A 23,986-nucleotide genomic window follows, 5' to 3' on the forward strand; every position below is an offset into this window, starting at 1 on the left:
ATAAAGATCACCAGGAAAATATAAAAGGAAATTTAACAGGATAGTGAAAAGATTTACTCACATAACCCGCTTCTCCGCTCTCCTTCTGTGATCAGTGATTCTGGTCAGCTTGTTCCGCGCCGTGTCTTCTCTTGACAAATTTATTTTTGGTTCGTTGACCCGATTAATCGTTAAAACGAACGTTAGGAGTCTGCTTTGTTGCCCGAAAATTTTTATTCGCGATGGCATAGAGGACCCAAACGACAAGGTCACTTAACACAGTCAAGGAATAACTGAATGGTTACTTTATAAAAAAATTACTTTATTCAATAAACCCGATTTACAATGTTTACGGAGCTAAGACTAAACACAGAATACTTAATTTTACGGAAACTTACATTATATAGCTTATTCTAACAAAGAGAGTCATATTTCTGTGGGAAAGTAATTTGGTACATCAGCAATATTGTTTCCAGAAGGTTCTACACGTGTAAAGTAAATGTACCTACGACTTGTTGCTATGCTCTACTTTGGCTGACAAAGCATAAATCTATAGGGTTAGCACCCTTAACTCATGCACGTTAACTTTAGGGTAAATCTATAACTAAAAAGAAAAACAAAAGTCCAAGAAAAAGGTGTAACAAGTGTTTCTAAATATACATTAGTCTTAATTGTAACCAGTACAGACCAGTACAGACACAATTTTATAATCAATGAAATGAGGGTATGTTCCGAAATGCACTGCGAGCACTGCACAGTGCAATCACTGTAGAAAAATTCGTTCCTTGTCATAAATCGCCGCCATATTCTACTGTGAGCCCTGGCGTTTTCGAGGTAAGGTACTCGCAGTACTTTGATCACGTGATCAGTAAAAACCACTCGAGTGCCTAACGCTATTATTATATTATATTATAAATTCAATTTACAATTAATATGAATTAAATATTTTCAATTTGACAGTAGTTTTTGTATGAACTAGAAAACTTATAGGGATAGCGTTCCGTTTTAAATAGTAACCACTATAACTGGCTAGAAAGGAACGGCTTCACAGTATACTAAATTGACGTCACACTGTACAGTGGTCGAAGTGCATCTCGGAACATACCCTTCATAAACAATAGGTACCTACAAAGAGGATGTAAATACTACGTAATAAGAGGTGGGACTGCCGAAGTAAAAATTGAAGTTTTGTTTTGTATGAAACGTGCAGTCATTTGACAAGTTTGAAATAGTAGTAATTACAGTATCGCGTTTGGCCACGAAATATAATCCGGCTAAGTTTTAAAGCGAACAGTTGCTTAAAAGTGTGGTTGTAGTGGAATTTCGGCTATCTCCGTTGTTAACAAGATTAAAGCCGTCATCTGTCAAAGACTGAACGTTTCATACAATCGAGTGAATCGCTTTTTTCTTAGAGAGTTTCGCTAGCCTAGGTAGATATTCAAAGAATAACAACATTGAAATCTGGCATTTTAAAACATTGTTTTAAAATGATTTTCTAGGATTTTAGTGTAAATTGACTTTTTTTTAATGAAAATAAGGGTCAAGACGAGCAGGACGTTCAGCTGATGGTAATTGATACGTCATGCCCATTACAATGCAGTGCCGCTCAGGATTCTTGAAAAACCCCAAAAATTCCGAATGGCACTACAACTGCGCTCGTCACCTTGAGACATAAGATGTTAAGCCTCATTTGCCCAGTAATTTCACTAGCTACGGCGACCTTCAGACTGATACACAGTAATGCTTACACATTACTGCTTCAAGGGCAGAAATAGGCGCCGTTGTGGTACCCATAATCTAGCCGGCATCCTGTGCAAAGGAGCCTCCCACTGGTACACATCCCAGCGGAGCTCCCCTCGGCGGCCAACTGCTATAAACATAATTTTGTTTGTGGTATAAAATGAATATACTTAAATGTATTTTGGATATTTCAGGAAACGACAAACACGTGTGGCCTGGCGTAAGTTTATTTCTACAAAACGCCTTCATATTCATCGGATCTCTCGTATTTAAGTTTGGCCGTACTGAAGATATGTGGGGCTAAAGATGACAGTTGCTCCAACAGTTGCATAATAGATAATGTAAGATAAAATATTTTGTATCAATCATTGTTAATTTTATTATTCTTTTCTATATTTTTCTGAATGTTAATTATCATTCTTTAAAATCTGAGTCACAAATTGATTTATTACTCATGTTTATAATTTGATTAACAGATTTTAAGTAATTGCTTATTATTACACAACCTAGATAAGTTAGATATGGGTCAGGTTTGGATCTGGTACTTATAAGAGCAGGCAAAATTATGGAATCTAGCTACGTACCTACCGGTTATTTTAGTGGGACCCAAAATTGAGACAAATATCAGATGAGACCATATTTTACTAAGTCAATGTGGCGGAGAAACAAAGTATCTCTTTTATTACACAATTATAATATTTAAAGTATTTTAATAATGGTGTAATAATTAATTCTACACAATTGGGATCAGATCGACTTCTATCTTTCGATAGATTAATCCTGCCTATAAAACAAGTGTTATAACAACAATCTTCTAACGTATATATTCACGGGGATTGTTGATAGCCGAATTTCACTTTCACACACGTGTTTCACTCTTATTAGTCGTTCCCTCAGCAGATCGTGACTCACATTCAATTGGTCAACGAGCTGTCTACATTCGTTTCGCTCCGTAGCCACTCAGGTGATACTATTATCACACTCGGCTTTGCCTCGTTTGATACACCCACATTCGTGTTTTAATACCCCTAATTACACAACAGTTGCATAAATAACTAAAATGTATGAGGTGCATCTAATTGCAGATTAAATAAAAAAAATTATGTGCCAACACGATCTGAACCAATTACGACATTAGTGTTTTATTAAAAAAGATTAGTCTTTTATTGGTTGGCGAATCTTGTAACTAGGTTTGTTGCACCGGGTTTGCTTAGTTTATTAAAATGTCATTAAAATTACTGTCCACTGTGAGAGTTACCCAAAAATATGTTGTGAAATACTCAAGCCTTTGTCCATTTGATACTGCCTCTACATCCTTAATGATAATCATCCAAAAACCTATCCCTACTACCACTTACTAAAGATATTATAATTTGTGTGCTTATATTAATCATAAAATGGCAAACATATTTTATCTTGTCATTCCATTGGCAAATGAGATTTTTATCAGTGTGTTTGAACTTGAGCAGATGAAACTGCTCAGTATGAATATAGACTTATGAACATTCTAATTAAGACATAGAAAATAAAATCCACAATTTCTTTATTGTGTCTACTACAGACTGAGTTTCATTCTTCATGAAAAAATTGTATAAGAAAGGGTACATACCTATTTTTACATTACCAGTGAAAATGAATACAGTATTATATCTACGGACTTGTCAAATTAAAACAATGTTATATTTTATATCAGTATATTTACATCATTAACATTTAAATGTTTTATTTGTTAAAAGAAATATTCAAACCGTTATGTTGTAACATATTTTCTCAACATTAATTTGCTTATAGGTTTCGGCATAGCTCTTAAGAAGTAAGTAATATGAATGTGGTATATCTCATGTACACATTAAATAATTAATTATGCCGAATCATATAACATTATAACATAAATAATAACTATTGCTTTGGTATTAGATCATTAAACTTATCTAAATATAGATCTTATTAAAATTATGGTAAAATGTGTTTCATTTGCGTCAATGGTCGCCTTTTTGCAGATTTTGCTTGAGTACAAATTTCTTTCTTTCTTCAATTACAACCTTATTTTATCAAATTGTGAATATTTAATAAATTAGGTATATGCAGTAATAAAAATATATATACGTTTGTGACGTAAACATTATAAAAACAGAAGCAGTTAAGTTTAAAAACCAATCTTTTATAGATTGGATATGGAAAGTGAATGAATAATTGAAATAAATTAATACCGATCTGACTATTTGTTACGCGTTAATCTTAGGACTTACAAAATATGGATCCTGTGTAATCTATTGTAAATAATGACATATAATCCGCACGCCGTGCCGCGCCATCAAAACACTATTGACCATTCTTAAAATGTTTAAATAAAATACTTTTTAAAGGATGAAAACGCGTGTAATTTTAACTGTAACTTTTCATTAGGTTTTTGTCTAAAAGTTTTATTTTTATTTTATCTAACCCGACGTTTCGTGACTATTGCAGAGTACGTTTTCAGAGGGTTGACAGGAGTCGCCTCGGGACTAAACGTCGGGTTAAATAAAATAATAATGTTCCTAAGTCATTGTTTTATGCTCCACCAACAAGTACCAAATATGTTCAAAATACTTTTATATAATTGGGCTTGTAATAATTAGTATAATATAAAATGTCATAATATTGATTTACATACTTGTTCGATCAAACAGTTTAAGAAAGATATTCGAGAATACTTGTATAAATAATTTCATTTAAGTTAGCAATAATCCGTATGTTTTTTTTGTCTTCTAGAGTTTGTAAGTTTTTTGTTTTGTTTATACTGCTGCTCACTTAATATGTATTTTAGTGGAAACTTTATTGGTGCGTGTACAAATTTATATGTATTTTTAAAATCTTTTAAATACTGTTTGTTTCCCAAAAATAAATAAATAAAAGTAAGTTTTACGCAAAAACCTAATTTAAAAATACAGTTACAATAAGGTACGTAAGCGTTTTAATCCCTTTTTAAAGTAGCGTAAATGTAAAACACTCGCGGTAATCAAGGGGCCCTATACCCAACGTAAGCTAAGTAGCGTTAGCAAAAAAAATTGTTAAAGCAAATAAAATGAAAACCCGAAAATATATCATCTAGGTTGCTTTGGATCAAAAGGTCGCTTCTTATTCTGATGTTGCGGGTTTGTGTCTATCTTAGCCTAATAATTTTCGGGAATATGATCGCCATCCACACATGTCCTACTCTGGCCATTAGGAAGACATATCTGATTCGCTCCACAGTTCCCGTTCCTGTATTGGCAAGCGTTTGTCAATGCCGGACATTCTTCAGGAGCGACGGACACGCCATACAACCTTTTAGACGCTGTCGTGATGGGGACGCGGCCTCTCACCTCCGTTAAAGTGTCTATGGACTCAATTTGTAGTCTGTAATCAATAATTACTGATTGTTAAAAAACTATTTATTACTAACAAATTATTTGAATGTTTCCCTACTATGCTACCACTTTTTTTATGGAATAGGAGGACAAACGAGCGTACGGGTCACCTGTTGTTAAATGATCACCGCCGCCCTCAATCTCTTGCAACACCAGAGGAATCACAGGAGCGTTGCCGGCCTTTAAGGAAGGTGTACGCGCTTTTTTTGAAGGTACCCATGTCGTATCGTCCCGGAAACACCGCACAAGGAAGTTCAGTCCACAGCTTTGTAGTACGTGGAACAAAGCTTCTTGAAAACCGCACTGTGGAGAACCGCCACACATCCAGATGGTGGGGATGATATCCTAACTTCTGACGTGTCGTGCGAAGGTGGAATTTGGCGGCAGGAATCAGGTTAAACAGCTCTTCGGAACACTACGCGTGGTAAATGCGGTAGAAGACACACAATGAAGCGACATCTCTACGCAACGCCAAGTGATCCAGCCGTTCACAGAACCTGGGTGCCCGACAATTTGAGCTGCTCTACGCTGCACGCGGTCAAAATGGATCGAGCTGATACTGGGATGCGCCAGACCAGAGATGACAGCAATACTCCATGTGTTGCCGGACCTGCGCTTTGTAGAGCGCTAGAATGTGGGCCGGCTTGAAGTATTGCCGTGCTCTATTAATGATGTCCAGTTTCTTCGAAGCCAATTTGGCTTTGCCCTCCAGATGGCCACGAAATTGGGAATCGCTCGCGATTTCGAGACCCAGTATTCCGATACTAGGCGAGGCTTTAAGGGAAGTGTTGTCGAAAAGCGATGATATGACAAATGGGGTTTTTTAGTGGTAAACGCGCAAACTTGAGGCTTCTGGGGGTTAAATTGGACAAGGTTCAATTTACCCCATTCCGCGACCTTCTCAAGAGAGGACTCGTTAGAAGACACAAGTTTCTCCCGGCACTGGTCGACGATTTCCCGAGATAGACCTGCATGTCCCGTGTATACGGCATCACCAATGCTGTCGTCTACATAGCAATGTATGTTGGAGATGTCCAACAATTCGGTAATATCCGTAGACAATGACCTGTATTCTGCGCCCAGTGAGGAAGCTGGAGGTCCACTTGCACAAGTTTTCGGTAAGCCCAAATGATGGAAGTTTTGAGGGGAGCGCCTTGTGCCATACACGATCAAAACCCTTCGCTATATCCAGGCTAATTGCCAGGCCTTCACCCTTGCTTTCAATAGCCGCCGCCCATCTATGTGTTAGGTATACCAATAGATCACCTGCCGACTGACCATGGCGAAAGCCGTGATGTCGGTCGTTGATCAACTGGTGACCTGGTGTATGGGCCAGGGTGTCATTCCTCATGTGCAACGGCGGCATGGACGGCTGGTTGAAGTTACTAAGAGCAGCTTTCCACAACGACCAGAACTTTCGTGTTCCGGTCGGGTAACTGGAAAGCTGCTCGCTGATTTTGACGACGTGCTTTGACTTCGCACGGGCGATTTGCCACTTAAAAAATCTGGAGGGACGGTTATATTTCCTCTTAAGAACATTGCAGTTCGGATCCTTTATGCCCAGCGCCGCAACCCTAGTTCGATACGCCTGTTTTTTGCAGTCAGATGCTGCTTAAATTGACGCATCGAACCAGGGCTGTGATCTGCCACCGATCGGTACTACAGAGCTTGGTATAAAAATATCCATGCCCTGTAGTATCACATCGGCTACTGCAACGGCGCAGGCACTAGGATAAGCCGAAGGGATACAAACCCTGCCCCAAGGGTAGGATGCAAAAAAGGAACGCATCCTGTCCCTATCTGCTGACTTGTAGTGCCAAACGCGGCGGGTCGCTGGTGGTCTGAGACGTTGGCGTTGGATAGGTACTACACTCCTGACCAGGCAATGGTCGGACGTTCCGAGAGTGCATCGACAAAGACCTGGTAACCATCGGAATGTGTAGTCAGCAGAAGCTCTAATAAGGACGGCATGTGGCTATCCACATCCGGGAGCCGCGTTGGCGGCTTAACCAATTGGGACAGACCATACGCCAATGCAAAGTTATGCACAGATCGCCCTGCGTAGTCTGTGGTACGTGATCCAAGCCATTCGGCATTATGCCCGTTGAAATCACCCAACACTACAATTTCAGAGGAGGGGATCTGTGCAAGCACGTCGTCAATTGCCGCTTGAACGCAGCCCATGAGTTGATCGGTTTCTGCGTTACCACTATAGGACCTGTAGACACACGCATAGATGCGGACGTGGTACTCTAAATCTACGCGGAGCCAGAGAGTAGACAGGTTCCTACCCTCAAAATTGCCGAGACGGCGAAAGCAGATATCCTCCCTAACGTAGATACATACCCCGGCATGAGGCAAAAAAGTTGTGGTGGACGGCGTTTAAATTGGAGTGAATTCCCCTGATATTGCAAAAGTCCACGTTGAGCGTGGAGCGGGGTGCCGTGGTGTAGTCTCCCACTTCTAAAAAGCCCTTAGTCGCCTCTTACGACACCCATGGGCCTGGGTCTCCCCTATTGTTATTACGCCCCGGGGAAAGTACAGGGCATGTTTCTGTGGGTGCCCAAAATCATGGTGTGTCTTCATTCATCATCATCATTCATGCCACTTTGTTTTCTTGTCAATTATTATTTAAACTTTAAACAGCTTTTCTGTAACTGTCCCATTGATCATGGCATCGCAATTGCTCTCGTCATTTTGTGACATACAATGTTTTCTCATTAACCCAGTAATTCTTGAAAAACCCAAAAATTCTAAGCGGCAGTACAATTGCGCTCATCACCTTGAGATATAAAATGTTAAGTATCATTTTCCCAGTAATTTCACTAACTATGGCGCCCTTCAAACCGAAACACGATAATGCTTGCACATTAGTTTTTAAAGGCAGGAATATTCGCCATTCTTATGTCTTAAAGAATAACTGGATTATTTATCTATTTAATATATAAGTTTTTGAATATTCTATAACTTTTCTGATCCAATTGTATTTATTCCATTGCCCAATTTGCCCAGTAATTTCACTAGCTACGGCGCCCTTCAAACCGAAACACGATAATACTAGCCCACCATTGCTTCATGTCAGAAAAATGCACCGCTATGGTACCGGCCTACTCGTCAGCATTCTGTAACTGTTAGAAGCCTCCCGATGGTAAAATTTTATTATCCTTTAACACCAAGTTTTATATTAAAAGCGTATATATATAATACGCACTTGCGACAGGTATGTACATACATTAATACTAAGTAGGTACCTATTTTTAAAGAATTAAAGCTCGTTTAATAATGGCTGAATAATTTGTTTGTATATTATTCCACATCTCTGCATTTACTATGTTATTGGAACATATTCTTGGTGGTAGGAATGTAAAATAATTAATCAACGACCCATCAACAAACAGTAATAACTTGGTCTTTTTATCTTTGATACTTACGTTTTCCAATCGCTCCAGTAGAATTTGTCTCCATTGATTGCGAGTCCAAATGGATAAGAACAGTTAGCTGCAACTATTTCTTTCTCCATGTTGTCGATTCCAACGCATCTAATACTGAGGAGTCCCGCGTCCGCGTAACAAAGACGATCTCTGACCCAGTCAATCGCTAAGGAGTTTGGCAGCTTTACATCTGTTTGATCCAAGAAAATGCCCCTTTCACTTCCGTCCATGTTTGCCCATTCAATTTTTGGACCAGAGCGGTTCCAATCCGACCAGAATATTTTTCTGAAAGCAAATAGTTATTAAACCACCTGTGTTATTAACCGAGGTATTCCTCGGTTTTCACCTAGATCGTAGGTTCATGAGATTAACCTCCTGCTTAGGATTCTGGTTTATCTCCTGGAAAATACATTAGAAGAATTTAATTACAAATAGGTATCAATTTGTTTCTATTAACTTCGTCCAAATTTATTCCTTATTCTGGAGTACCTCAGGGATCTAACCTCGGACCTCTGCTTTTTGCATTGTTTATAAATGATATAAGTTCATGCATTAAACACTCAGAGTATTCATTATACGCCGCTGATATGAAACTATATAGAATAATCCAAACAGAGGACGATGCTATATTATTTCAACAAGACTTGACCGAATTCAAGTATGGTGTGATATAAATAAAATGATTATAAATGTTTCCAAGTGCCATCACATATCATTTACCAGAAAACGGTCCTCACTTCAAACAACTTATAGTTTAAAAAATGTAAATTTAAGAAAAGTAGAAGAGGTTAGAGATTTGGGTGTAATTTTAGATTGTAAATTGAACTTCATTCCACATTACAATAAAATAATTTCTAAAGCTGCTCAGATATACGGCTTTATATGGCGAGCGACAAAAGATTTTAAGAGCACCAAACCTAAAATTATTTTATATAATGCACTAGTGCGGAGCATTCTCGAATTTGGCAGCACAATATGGAATCCATAGTATTCAGTACATAGTGACCGAATCGAGAGGATAAATCGTACGTTTACTCGACATCTGTGTAAAAACAATAAAAACATAAGCAATAGATTTGATTATAATAGCAAGTTACAATTCTTCAATTTACAAAAATTAGCAGCTCGTCGGCGTATGCTTGACATTACATATCTGTACAAAATTGTAGACAATAAAATAGATTATGTGGACGTATTAAATTGTATAACATTTCAAGTACCTCAACGTAATACTCGAAATAAAACAATTTTTTTCTATTTACCGGTTACGAGAACTAATATTGGACGGAATGCACCTTTCTATAGGATTTGTTCCACATAGAATTCCATAATTTTAAATAATGCTGATTTAGATCTCTTCAACGACAATTTAGCGGATCTTATCTTATAGCTGTTATTATTTCGGAATAAACAGAGCGGCTCAAAAGATTAGATTGGCTTATTGCACATCCAAATCCTCTTACTAAAATAATACTTCAACTCAGCAAAGTTGAATTTGTGATGATAGGATTGAAAAGGGAAAATATATTGCCTTAACCATTGAATGAAGGGCAGTGGTTCTTTAAAGCCTGCACTAAAACATATTTGATTAATAACGAATTCATATCGAAACATAATAAACTTGTTTTCTGACATAAATATATCTGGTTTGACACGTTGGTTTCTTATATGAAGTCTGTGCGTGAAGCTTTAGCCAACGTTCAGCGAGAGTACGAACGAATCATACTATGATTACCCGGGCCATCAACTTAACCCCAATGCAGCCTAAGGTTTTATTTCTTATAATATTATTGCAATTTACTTACCCTTTCCCCGGATGAACGGCTATCCCTCTAGGGTTATAAATTTCAACTTTTGAGAATAGCACTTTTCTTACTTTACTGTCCAAATTAGCTACCTCAATAGACAGCTTTTTAGAATCTGTCCAGAAAATATTTCTGGCAGACCAGTCTACGGCTAAGCCTTCAGGTGATTGTATATCTAAAAAAGAAAACAATTTTGTTAAATGCTTATGTCAAAACTTGGAAACAACACTAAAGATAACTCAATTGTCCCTTTAAATATTCATGGACGTTTGGTAGATTCGTTCTAGTTCAGAACTTGTAATAATCTCGAATAACAATATCTTTAAAGTGGTTTTTAAATAAAACTATCGTTAAAAGCATTAAAACAGGTGTAAATATATCTGTATTTTTTATTAGAAGTTAATTACTTAACCATATATTTCGCTTCTTCTTCTTCCTTTTAAATATCTTATTTGAATGTGTGATACTCTCGTTAATCAAATAATACACAAATTTAAGAATAGCTAATAAGATTGGTGGGTATTGAACTTACCCTGAGATAGAAACTGTTCAAATCCTGATCCATCATACGAAGTTCGCTTTATTGCACTGCTAATAACATCGCCCCAATAAATTTTTCCATTCAAGCAATCAACATCAATCCCGACTGCAACTTGGTAATTTGCACTGCTAAATGGTTTAGCAAAGTCGCTTGGAGTAACTACAAATGGTACACGATATATTGACGCACCGTCGCTGACAACCAAGAAATTACCAGCTTGTCGAGGATTTAATACACAATTTGTACCATTTCCATTATACCCCGAGTTACATTCACACTCATAACCATCACTGGTCTTCAGACACGACGCATGCACGTCGCAAAAATATGGATTCGTTCGACAGTTAACTTCTTGAAGACAAATGTAGCCATCTCCTATATAACCTTCACTACAAATGCATTGATATGACTCTTCCACTGGCGTACACACTGCATTGTAATCGCAGTCATTTGCGTAGTCACAACTCCTACCTTTAGGAACACATTGAGAGGTTCCGTCACCTTCGTAGCCATCATTACAGTGACAATAATTTACTCTAACCGAATCATCGTAAAGACACGAGGAATGTTCTGCACAGACTGCGCCATTACATAGCTGTTTGTCTGGAATACATGCATCGCTTTGATCTTTTATGTACCCTTCTATGCACTGACAGATATATTCACGGGTGTTTATATCTATCCGGCATTCGGCGTTTAATTCGCAGTCTGAACTGTTTGTGCAGATGAAGTTCGGCCGACATGTATAGCCATCACCGTGATAGCCCGAATCGCATACACATATTAGATCGCCTGTGCCTGTCTCTATGCAATGGGCACCAAGACCGCATGAGCAACTGGGTCCAGTTCTTTCAATGCATTCGTACGCATCACCCTCAAATCCTTCGGAACAAACACATTGACCATATGGCTGATAACTTCCGATATATGATTCTGTAGAAAAAGAGCATACCGCGTTTGTTGGACAGTCAGAGTCTCGTTGACAAGTATCTAAAAATTAAAAAGTTTATGGTGTTATATTTAGCTTCACAAACATATTACTAGATATCCGTAATAGGTAGTTACTGTTAATACTTACATGTAGTATCATTTTCATTAGTTAATGTAGGTGTACTTGAGTCTTTATAATCATTGATGCGACATAAGTCATTGCCACCATGGTCATAATTCGAATAACCAGGAGGGCAGACACAACCATAAAGGTCACAATTAGGCAATACGAACGTTTCATTATACTCAGCTTCTGTCAAAGTAGTTGATGATTCTAAAGGAGTATTCCCAATAGCATGACTTGTTTCAGGGAAACTAGATATATTCTCAGAACAGTATTGACCATCGCCCGTAAATCCAGGATTGCATTGGCAAATATAAGTATTGGTATCCTGTGAGTAGCCGCAATGAGCATTAGGGGAGCAGTTACCGCAGGTTGGTATATCATATGCGATCCAACATCTTTCTCCATTTCCAGTGTACCCTGGGTTACACAAGCAAATAGGCTCTTCATTAGGATTATCGATGCACTTGGCGTTAGGGTCACAAATCTTATCTCTACATCTAGATATGATCGTACACGTGACTCCGTTACCTTCATAACCTTCACGGCATTGACATTGGAAGCTTCCGTCTTCGTTGAAACATTCAGCATTTGAGTCGCAATTATGTGTTCCAGCAGCACATTCGTCTATATCGACACACGCTGTTGTTTCTTCATAATAAATACCAGTGAAACCGGTTTGACACATACAACTGAATGAATCGCCTTGAGCTACACAGGTACTGTGTGGACCGCAGCTATTTCTGCCCTGAATACAAGGATCCTCTTGACCTGTAGGTACAATTTTATTAGTGGAGCCATACCTCACTATATTATCTTTTGCGTCAAATGATAAATAGTTTTTAATAACCTTCATAGTTGAAGGCACCTGGTCATCTTCAGAGTACGTTGCAAATTTACATGTGTTAAATGTGAATATTTGCGAAACTATCTGCGTATATTTTTGCCCGGTCACTTTGTTGGTAAAAACTCTCCTTGATACACTATGCAGCGTTCCAATTTGTGTTGTTGTGTATTGTTCTTCATATTCAGTAACTTCAAGTCTGCCTGCTTGTATTACAGGAATAGTACCACGAACATCAACGTCTAATGTAAGTTGATCAAATACATCATGTCCAAGATAATCTTGATTTATAACTACTCTGTCGTCAGTTTCAGGAAAGTGTATTTCTGCTGTATGATTAAACACGCCTCCAGTAAGTTGATAGCCATTTTTGACGTTATCTGATGGCTTTGCGAACAGCCAACCTACAACACTTCCAAACACGCTAAGTAGTTGCAAACTATTACCCAGCGAAAGTGGTATCTGTGTTAAGGCTGTATAAGATCTTCCGTCTGCAACAACAACATATGCTTGTACATCAACATCGTCTAGATTTTCGTTATTAATCACGCCATTGAGTTTTCCATGGACACGTAGCGGCACGTCACTTTTAATACAAGACTTTCCATTTCCGTAGAAACCTTCATTGCACTGACAGCAGATACCAGCTTCATAATCGACACATCTTGCTTGTATGTGACATACACTAGGCCCACTCTGCGCACATGTTTTACTTTCTTCTTCAATTTCGATTTCATTTTCGTCGTATTGATCTGGGAGTTCAACAGTTTCATTAACAGGTATATTTCCGACTCTGAATACATATTTGCCTGGTTCTTGAGAGTTCGACCATCTGGAATTCGTTTAAAAAGATTATATTTTATTACAAGCTGTTATTTTTTTAATTATTTAAACAATTATTTAATATAGAGCTACCAGTTCTGTATAAGCTATAAATACTTACGAAACTATATTTCGAATTTGGTGGCTGCCCGACCCTCTTAGAGTATATATTCTACCATCTTCAGATATGAAACCCGCCTGTGCCTTAGCATCGGGCAGACTTCCTACTGGAGTTTCCCTCTGGAACCACTGTATCTCTCGCTCGGGGTACAAGAGCTCTACAAAGCTTTCAGTGCCGTTGCTTATAACAGCTATTTGGAAACTGTTTTTCTTATCCTGTCTTTCATTATTCGCATATTGAACATCAATCCATGTCGCTATAAATACACTTTTCGGTTTAAAATCGTAGTATTCGTGGAAATTGTTCTGAACGCTTTCCTCTGCCTTTTGTAAGACATATGACTCGTTAGTTTCTCTGTAATATACATTTCCACTCTCTGTTGTATCGATGTTAGCATAAAATGCCGCTATAGATGGATACGGAAGAGGGAATTCTGCATTTAAAAAGCTGGGAATATCAGCTCTAAATGAAAGTACTCCATAATTGTTAACCTGCAATAAAAAATTCTGATGTACTAATACTTAAGGCGAGGTTTTCCCAGCACTTTAGGTAAAAATTGCGCGAACGTTAGATTCGATAGGTACGCATGGACACGGGCGTCGGGCATGGCTGAGAACGAACCGAGCGATGTGGGTCAACGACCGCCGATCCAGAAGGACCGCGTAATATTTTTAAAACTTACAGTTGTGCTAGAGTACGGAATTACTGTGATAATATTTTTTATGCATTTTTGAAGTAAATCTTTTTTATCGACGTATGAGAGAAATGTTATGTTACGCGCAAAATCATGATTTCAACATTATGAAATCATATTTTGTGCGGCGGCCATCTTGGATTTAAAAAATGATCACAAAATCGTTATCTGCACCCTCGAGAACCTCGGACACGATATCCATATTGCTGAAATCATAATTTTGTGCGGCCGCCATCTTGGATTTCAAAAATGATCCCAAAATCGTTCTCTGCACCCTCGAGAACCTCGGACACGATATCCATATTGCTGAAATCATAATTTTGTGCGGCGGCCATCATGGATTTCTAAAATGATCACAAAATCGTTATCTGCACCCTCGAGAACCTCGAACACGATATCCATATTGCTGAAATCATAATTTTGTGCGGCGGTCATCTTGGATTTATCTAACTTCCCTAAAGTACATATATACAAAATCCCGCGTGGCATAATATTCAAAATAATATTGACAGTGGTCACGGGCGTACTGCTGGCTTGAGCGAGCATGCAACCAAGGCGTCGCGTTTGGTTTATTACGAAAAAAATTTTTATAAAATAATTCACAAAGCGTATTGATAAATCCCACAGTGAAAACTTATTAATACTAATAAACTATCGAATAAAATAAGTTTTGTGTTTATAGCTATCATAGTTTTATGATAATATAAACAATTCAAATAAGAAAGACTATTTTTCAAAAAATAAATCTATCGAGATTTTTTTTCGTAATCGTGTTTTCGAAACAGCGATAATTTAGATAAAGAAATGAAGATAAACATGTCAAAAAATTGGAACCGTAGTATTTGTAGAAGTATTTTAAGTAGATTTTTAAAAATGTTACTTTTTAGGACTATAGCGCTTTAAGTACTAAACTATATAAATAAACTTGTAGTTTTGAAGATTTACAAAGTGTAGGTAGGTAGTGTATCTACACTTTGTAATCTCATTTTCAGAGTAAGTATTTAAAAATTTTAATTTTCTAAATTTTTATCACGTCTTGTAATGTTATTTATAGTAAAATAACACGTAAATATAACCAAAATAAATATTGCACATACATAATTTGATTTTTTTATGAAATTAAGGTACGAGAGGAGCAAGACGTTCAGTTGATGATATTTTATACGCCTAGTCCATTACTAAGCAGCGCCGCTCAGGATTCTTGAAAATAAAAATTCTGAGCGGTAATACAATAGCGCTCGTCACCTCGAGAGAAGATGTTAAGTCTAATTTGCCCAGTAATTTCACTAGCTACGGCGCCCTTCACACCGAAACACAATAATGCTTACACATTTCTGCTTCACGGCAGGAATAGGCGCCGTTGTGGTACTCTAAAGTTATAATAAAATGCTAGAATCTAGCCGACATCCTGTGCAAAGCAGCCTCCCACTGGTTGAAAATAAAACAGTTCCTCAAAAATAGTGAAATAATTTTAACATTTTGTTATATCTTTTACAATTGAGATTTTCCCTGATAACTGAGCCTATAATATTATAGTATATATATATAATACTAAACAGTGTTGTTATAGTTACTTATGCAACTGTTGTGTAATGAGGGGTATTAAAATACGAATGTGGGCTATCACACGAGGTGAAGCCGAGTGTAATAATAGTATCACATAAGTGTTTTAATACCAAATTATCAACAGTTGCATACAAGACTTTATCTACACCCAGAATTTGAATCCTCTAAAAGATTGTGAAACACTGCTAACATTAAAACAGCCAGTCTTAGTAGTAATCTAATATTATCATCCATTACTCATTAGGTATATACAAATAAACTAAGTGTTAATGAAAGAATTATTTATTTTAGTAGTAATTTACATTTTGTATAGTGCAATTATTAAAATTCACTTGAATATTATGTTCTTTTGCAGCGTTTAAAATATCTGGCGGTGTGCTGTCAAAACTTGAATCGCTCACTTTTTGTAAACAAAACAATTAAAAAATTTCTAAGAAAAATGGCGGGGATTCGAATAACCTACTTTTTTTTACGGCGCGCGACGTTCTGGTAGCGTGGAACGCGCGAACGAAAATGTTCTTTTTTTGAAATTCATACAGATAATACGCATCGACCAGAATGTGGCTGTTTCTGATGAAATTCTTTGCACATGAATGGATCGAAAAAAAAACATAGGAGTGTTGTTATGAAATTCAGTACAACATTACAACACTCGTTTGGATGATGTAATGGTTATTAGGACATTGTGTGTTTTAATGTTGGCAATAAGCTAACTGTTTCAGAATCTTTAATAGAGGATTTAAAGCATGGGTGTAGATAAATTTCGAAATTACATTTTTCTTCGATATTTTTATTGTTTTGTTTACAAAACATGAGCGATTCATTTTAAAAGTTGCAAAAGAATTTAAAAATTATCCCAAAATTGTTTTCTGCACCCTCGAGAACCGCGGACACGATATCCATATTGCTGAAAACATAGTTGTTTGCGGCATATTTATTTGAATTTTCATTATTGCACTATACAAAATGTAAATTACTACTAAAACAAATAATTGTTTCATTAATACTTAGTTTATTTCTATATAATCAGTAATGAATGATATTAGGTGACTAGGACTGGTGTTTTAATGTTAGCAGTAAGCCAACTGTTCCAGAATGTTTTAGAGGATATTCCGGGTGTAGATAAAGTCTTGTATTCAACTATTGATAATTAGGCATTAAAACACTCATGTTCATCACAAATCCACATTCGTGTTTTAATACCCCTTATTACACAACAGTTGCATAAATAACTATTAAAGCATGGGTGTAGATAAAATACTAAATTTCGCAAAATATACTATCGTGCTTTTACAAATGTCTCGACCTCTCGAGTTCTGGTATGATAATGTTATCAGTCGGGTCGTCTGTACAGATACCGTAGGCCTACTTGCTGTATAAATTTCTTCTTAGATAGTAAATGAAATAACAAACCGTTTAGTAAATATAAATTGACTTCATTGCTACTTATAATTCACTAGCTTTTACCCGCGACATCGCGCGTTAAATACGAATCGCGCTACAAAAAATGTCACTTTGTGTCTTTGAAACTAAAACCCTATTGGTTTATAATATTTTTTAACCGACTTCCAAAAGGAGGAGGTTATCAATTCGATCGTTTTTTTTATGTATGTACACCGATTACTCTGATATTTATGATCCGATTTACGTAATTCTTCTTTGTTTGATGCGAAATAGATGCCATTTGGTCCCATAAAAATTTTACATAGTTTGGCCCAGTGGTTTTCATTTTATGAACACATATATGAAAATTTTCGTCTACCTGGATGACAGGTGGAGGCATTTATTGGAGTTTTCATTCAAGTTGATTATATATTATTATTAACTGACACTAAAACGTATAAAATAAAAAATAAACTACGTTTAAAAAAACCGACTTCAAAAACTGAAAAGTATCGAATAACTAAACATTTTATTTAATACACCTCTTATGCAAACCTTTACCTTTAATATTAATAAAATACTATTATTTGTATATGCTACATATTGATAGCTTTGAAGTCAGTGCCAAGCCAAATGTAATAAAGGTACCTACACCCGCCACGCGTGACTTTGAGCGGGATAGCTTCGTCTAGAAAAAAACAACCCAAGCGGACAGACACGCAAGACCAGACAACCTAAATAAATACAGTAAGTAAGCTGTTTATAATATTAAGTTTTATTTTGTTTAGGGCTTGGCACTGACTTAAAACCTTTCAATAGGTAGCACATATTAATAATAGTATTTTATTAATATTAAAGTCGGTTTTTTTAAACGTAGTTTATTTTATATACTCAAATACATACATACATGCATCATAGAACATAGTCATATAATATATACATTGTATATGGCTAAGTTTTCTGATGTATGACTTAGATAATATATACGCCTAGATAGTCTCTTTCTGTTAGACAACCGATAAAAACAGGCCAGGAATATTAGTTTAGTGTGCGTGACAAGCTTCGTCTTTCACTCGCGATTTGCGGGAGTTACTTTGTGTTAGTGTTCGTGAATTGCTCAAAATAGAGGTTAGTTCTAAACTCAATTATTTTCGACGTTTTCACAGCTGTCATAGTCTATCTAGACGTATGATCTAAGATGTATGAGGTGTAACTTACATAAATTTTTTTAATTTTAAGAAAGGTGAACTTGCAAGCATCGCAAAAAATCGTTATAAAGTTTTGGTGAGGCTTTAAGTACTTTCTAAAAGGCCGGTCTTAATTCGTCTGTTGGAAGATAATGTGGGCGGCGGTGATTACTTTATCAAGTAACCCACTTAGACCGAAGCGCTCCTTCCACGCTGGTATTCCAAGTTTGTATACAAGTTCTTGCCAGGTGTTTTCGGAGTTTTTTGATTAATTGAGTGACGCGAAGCTGAGCGGAGCTCCCACCAGGTGACTCCAATTGATTTCTGTGTTAAATTATTTCTCGGCCATTTCTGGACCGATTTTAAAATTTTTTGAACTCATTGAATTATTATTTTATTTATTATGGGTTATGGTCGAGACAGAATTTTGAATTTCAACTTGATTCAATCAAGTATTTTAATTAAAAACAAACAAGATTTACAAAATTATTCTAAATTAGCACGCGCTATTTATATTTATTTAAAAATTGAGCCGATTGATGAAATCACAATAAGTTTTAATTGCTATCCTTTGATTATTTTCGAATCAGGTTTGCACGAATATACGTCGCAGCGAAGCGGTATCACGAGCGACTATGGGATCCTAGTTATATTATCTACTAGCTGACCCGGCAAACGTTGTTTGCCATATAAAGTATAATTCACGCGATAGTTTTATAAATAATAAATAGCCTATATGTTATTCTGGTGTAAAAGCTATATTATTGTAAAGTTTCATCAAAACCCAATCAGTAGTTTTTGCGTTAAAGAAGTTCAAACATACATCCAGACATACAAACTTTCACATTTATAATATTGATAATAGGATATATATAAAAATGAATTGCTGTTCGTTAGTCTCGCTAAAACTCGCGAACGGCTGGACCGATTTGGCTAATTTTGGTCTTGAATTATTTGTGGAAGTCCAGAGAAGGTTTAAAAGGAATAAATAGGAAAATGCTGCTAAATTAAATAAAAACAACAAATTTGTTTTTCCTTTGATGTGTCCATACATAATTTCTATGAGAGAATTTATTGACGCACGGTTTGACAGTTCTGCTGTGAAACAATTTCATTACGACAGCAGGGTGCATATTTTACGAAGTAATTTTTGATGTTATGATATATTATAGACAAATTCATATAAGAACATTATTTTATTTATTATAATATACAGAATAACGTTTGTCGCAGCTAGTTATAAATATAAACACCTCGATGTATATTTCAAACTCTAAAAAATTGTCAATAATTAAATTGGTATAAAATCAATGGTTGGATAAGCGAGTCAGTGACCCAAGCTATCGACTGCCCACGTGCATTTCCGTTGCATTTCGCACACACACTATCAGTTAATTTAACACAATTCAAATGGCATATCTATTATTTTTTTTGTATGCTAAATTTATTTATTTTATACTACATTAATTAACTGAAATAAGGCTGACTTGTACTTTGATTTTCTAAACGTATTATACTTATTTCTGGTAAATTTTTTGAATTATTAGGTGAGTGTCCGGTCGAAATGATTTTTTAACTTCCCGCGAAGAAAATTTAAGGTCCTAGGAAGTTTCCCTGCCTATTCCCGCGATGGTGTCCGTACGTCTGTATGTATGTGTGTGTGTGTGTATGTATGGATGTAAAAATCTTTTAACTTTTGAACGACTTGACTGATTTCAGTGTCATTGGAAAGGACTTGACAAAACTTAGATTTTGAATACAATTCGGACCGATATATTTAAAGAAATCTCATAAAACCAATATTTTTTTTTTTCATATTTGTTTTTTTTGGAATAAAAATTAAACTGCTTTACGATCAATTCTAAATAATCTATTCTGATCAGCGCTTAACATAAAAAAACCACGTCGATCGCCACCAAGCGGGTCAAAATCGGTTGATTCGTTCGTTAGTTATTGTTGACGAAAGAAAACCGAAAAAAGTGTTTTTTCTTCAACAACTTCAAAATTACTTCGAAATTCCGAGTTCGATTAATTGAAACTTAAAGATTCTTTATGAGGAAAAAACTGAGTAAATGCCGCCAACCGCGCGAAAATCGGTCCATTCATTCAAAAGTTATTACCGTTTGAAAATTCAAACAATAGTGTTTTATTAAACTATTATCATACTTTTGAGCTCGAAGACAAATACCTAGGACAAATACTATCTTTACTCATTTCATCTACAGTCCCCCTAAAAACGTCGGGTTAACTAAAATAGTAATAAAAATTTAACTATTACGCAAAAATCTAATGTAAAAACAAAGGTACAATTAATTTTAATCCCTTAAAAAGTGTTTTATTTAAATGTATTTATATTTTTGAAAATCCGTAAAAAACTAATTAAATTAAATTTGAAATTAAAATTTCTTGTTCAACTCTCAGGATGTGGTTGCATCTACATTAAAAAAAAATACAAATTGTTTATATCTGAAAGAGCGACATCTTAAGTCAAGTTCTTAATATGCAAATATTGGGGTTGAGCAGGTTATAAACTGTATAGCCACAACCAGAGAGTTAAACAAAGCATACAAGATTTGTCAACATCGTCGCTCGAACGGTTAGTTCAGCAGAAAGAGCGCTCGCACGGAACGCGAGTGGTCGCGGATTTCAGTCTCGCATCATTCATAAATTTGTTTTCAAATTTAAGTTGTGTAATTAATCCCAGAAGTGAGGGTTATCACTTTAAAAATAAAATATTTTGCTTATCATGATTAAGTTAGCGTTATCACCTACATTAAAAGTTAAATTGTTAACCGACATAAAATATAACAATTGTCTTTGTGAATACAAAATGTGATTTAAATAATTATAATTAACTGGGAAGTGATTAAGCAACATTAGTTCAGGCGCCAGGGTTGTTTTTAATTAACACAATCCATTGTTAAATATTGTAATTTGGTCATTGCCCTAATATTGTTAACCATTCATTAGTAGTAACCACACAAAGGTAGGTTCCATCTAGTACTGGCTGTAGTACGCGTAAACACGCGTACTTCAAATGCTAAAAGCATCAGTCTTACTTCACACAACAGTTATCCTTATAGTACGGCCAGCAAAACAGTCCATGGTTTTAAAAATCTTCTTAAATTGTTTAAACTAGAGTGATAGCAATTTTTTTATGAGAACAAGGGCTGAGACGAGCAGGACGTTCAGCTGATGGTAATGGATACGCCCTGCACATTACAATGCAGCGCCACTCAAGATTATTGAAAAACCCAAAAATTCTGAGTGGCACTACAATGCCGCTCGTCAAATTGAGACGTAAGATGTTAAATCTCATTTGCCCAGTAATTTCACTAGCTACGGCGCCCTTCAGACCGAAACACAATAAAGTTTACACATTACTGCTTCACGGCATCCTGTGCGAAGGATCCTCGCACTCCACTTTCCAACAGTTAGGAAAAACCACAATCAGTAGATCTACATTTAATCGAATGTGACCAGAAAAGTAAGCTTTTACTGTTCAATATTTAACTATTTCTCTGACACATTCTAAATTACAAATAAAATTTTCAAATGTACTTAAAAACAGTTGAACTGTAAAATACAACCTGTAGATGTAGCCACAACCTGAGAGTTGAACAAAGCGTTTAGCTCAGTTGGAAGAGCACTCACATTTCACAGTTCATAAAATTTTGTTTTCAAATTTTATTTGGGTATTAATCCCAGAAGTGAGGATTATCACTTTAAAACGTAACAAATTGTTTACATCCTAAATCTAAAAGATAATTCTTACATAACGTGTAATAGAGGAGAAATAAATCCTTCCCAATTTATGCGTACCTATGCGAGGCAGAGACCTCTCCCTTCGGGACTTTTTTTGAATGCACTCGGATGTTTTCTTTATTTTGTTTTGCATAGCTTTTGATGCATGCGACATATTTGCGGTAATTTTAAGACAACAAAATGAGTATTTAAAACAATGGTGATAACATAAGTAGTATCTGTAATATTTCGTTCTTCAAATCTTGAACTTTGCACCTTTCAAGATATTTTAAGTATCATTCACTTAAGTCTGGAATATTTTTTAATATAATTACTAAGATGTCTTCAATTTTACTGTTTTACATTTTTCTTAAGTAACAGAACTTAAGACCAACAGTTTTCTTAATCAATAACTTAAAACTCTAAGTACATGTCAAAGTATGGAATACTTTTTTTAATTAAATTAAAAATCAATAACATTATGTAGGTACTTATTTAAAGATGTATTTTTTTTTTTCAATTTTACTCATTAATTTTTGTGAGAAATATACTAAGTTTGTGATACAATGGTAAAAGAAAATGTACTCACAAAAACGCTTTCATAAATTTCTCCGTAGAAAGCGATAGGCACATTTAGGGGCACTTCTGGGGACGGTACCTCCGCTCCACGGGGTAATCGCTGATCCAAACCCTGGCCATAGGGGTAGAACTGGTCACGGGTGATAGCCGTAGCGCAAGCTGCGTACACCAGCAGCAATAGAACCGACCACATCTCGTCTCGATTTAAAATAAACTGACCGCTTCGGGGAGTTGGGACGTTGGGAACAACTCGGGACTAATCGTATTTGCATACGCGATACATTCAGACTGATTCCGTTGACGATTAGACAATAGGCAGTTATATTAATTTGTTTTTGTGATATATAAATTTATGGTTATTGTCGATATATTTGTGTCTTGCAGAGCCCACTAGATTTGGAGGCTAGTACATTATAGGTTTCAATTGTAACTATAAGCGGAGGCCTTTGCTAAGAATAAGAATACTAGATAGATCAAATCAAACCAAATACCCTTATTTCTCCCAATATGTAGTATAGTTGCAACTATAGTTGGGAGACAGGAGCTAGGTAAACTAGGTAGAACTCAAACTGTGCTATGAATCTCCTGGCCTACTACATAGATAATAGTCAAAAGTTAATGATATATTATGGCTAATTTATTTTTTATTGCAAAAAAATAAATAGAGGGGTTGAAATAGGGGACGGCAGTTTATATGGAAATTCGTCATTATCGAAGATAAAACAATAAAACTTTGTATTTAGGCACTTGATAAGCATTTTTGAATCTTTGACCTACATGGGGATGAAATAGGAAATTGAAGTACTTTTGGGAAATACTACTAAAGACACTACAATGTGTCTTCAATGTCAAGGGATATGCGCTGTATAGTATGAAGAGCGCTGCCAGCAGCGGAAACAGCAGTAATTTGTATGTGTATTATGTGAAAAGGATCCTAAAAAATAACTATTCAACGCGGACGAAGTCGCGGGTACAAGCAAGTAGTTAATAAATCATTGTAATTGTTGGATGCGATTACTAATTGTGACAGTAATCACGACCATGTTCATTAAGTATCCTTACACAAACAAATTTAAAACACTTCTAACTTTGAACACAATTCATATA

At 36.0% G+C, this 23,986-nt stretch overlaps 2 protein-coding genes across 3 annotated transcripts in view; one reads left to right on the top strand and one right to left on the bottom strand.

The window, feature by feature from the left end:
• The window catches only part of LOC126971817 (transmembrane protein 50A), a 46,897-nt gene that overhangs the window by 10,610 nt on the left and 12,301 nt on the right, over positions 1-23,986 (top strand). Inside the window, exon 4 of one of the 2 annotated variants that reach the window (XM_050818251.1) lies at positions 1,914-2,060. In XM_050818251.1, coding sequence (XP_050674208.1) covers positions 1,914-2,023 — 110 coding nt within the window. In that variant the 3' untranslated portion in view covers positions 2,024-2,060. Of the gene's footprint in view, positions 1-1,913; positions 3,684-23,986 lie in introns of those variants that run through there. The other variant, XM_050818250.1, reaches the window with a different exon arrangement.
• On the bottom strand, positions 3,397-23,109 carry LOC126971760 (nidogen). Its single transcript, XM_050818152.1, has 7 exons — positions 22,890-23,109; positions 13,727-14,217; positions 11,964-13,615; positions 10,877-11,875; positions 10,345-10,519; positions 8,540-8,824; positions 3,397-5,097 (listed from the first exon to the last, which is right to left on the bottom strand). Exons 1-7 carry the CDS (start codon positions 23,070-23,072, stop codon positions 4,872-4,874), a joined length of 4,011 nt encoding a protein of 1,336 aa, XP_050674109.1. The 5' UTR covers positions 23,073-23,109; the 3' UTR covers positions 3,397-4,871.

Source organism: Leptidea sinapis, chromosome 24, assembly GCF_905404315.1.
Source record: "Leptidea sinapis chromosome 24, ilLepSina1.1, whole genome shotgun sequence".
In the NCBI taxonomy this organism is placed as follows: domain Eukaryota; kingdom Metazoa; phylum Arthropoda; class Insecta; order Lepidoptera; family Pieridae; genus Leptidea; species Leptidea sinapis.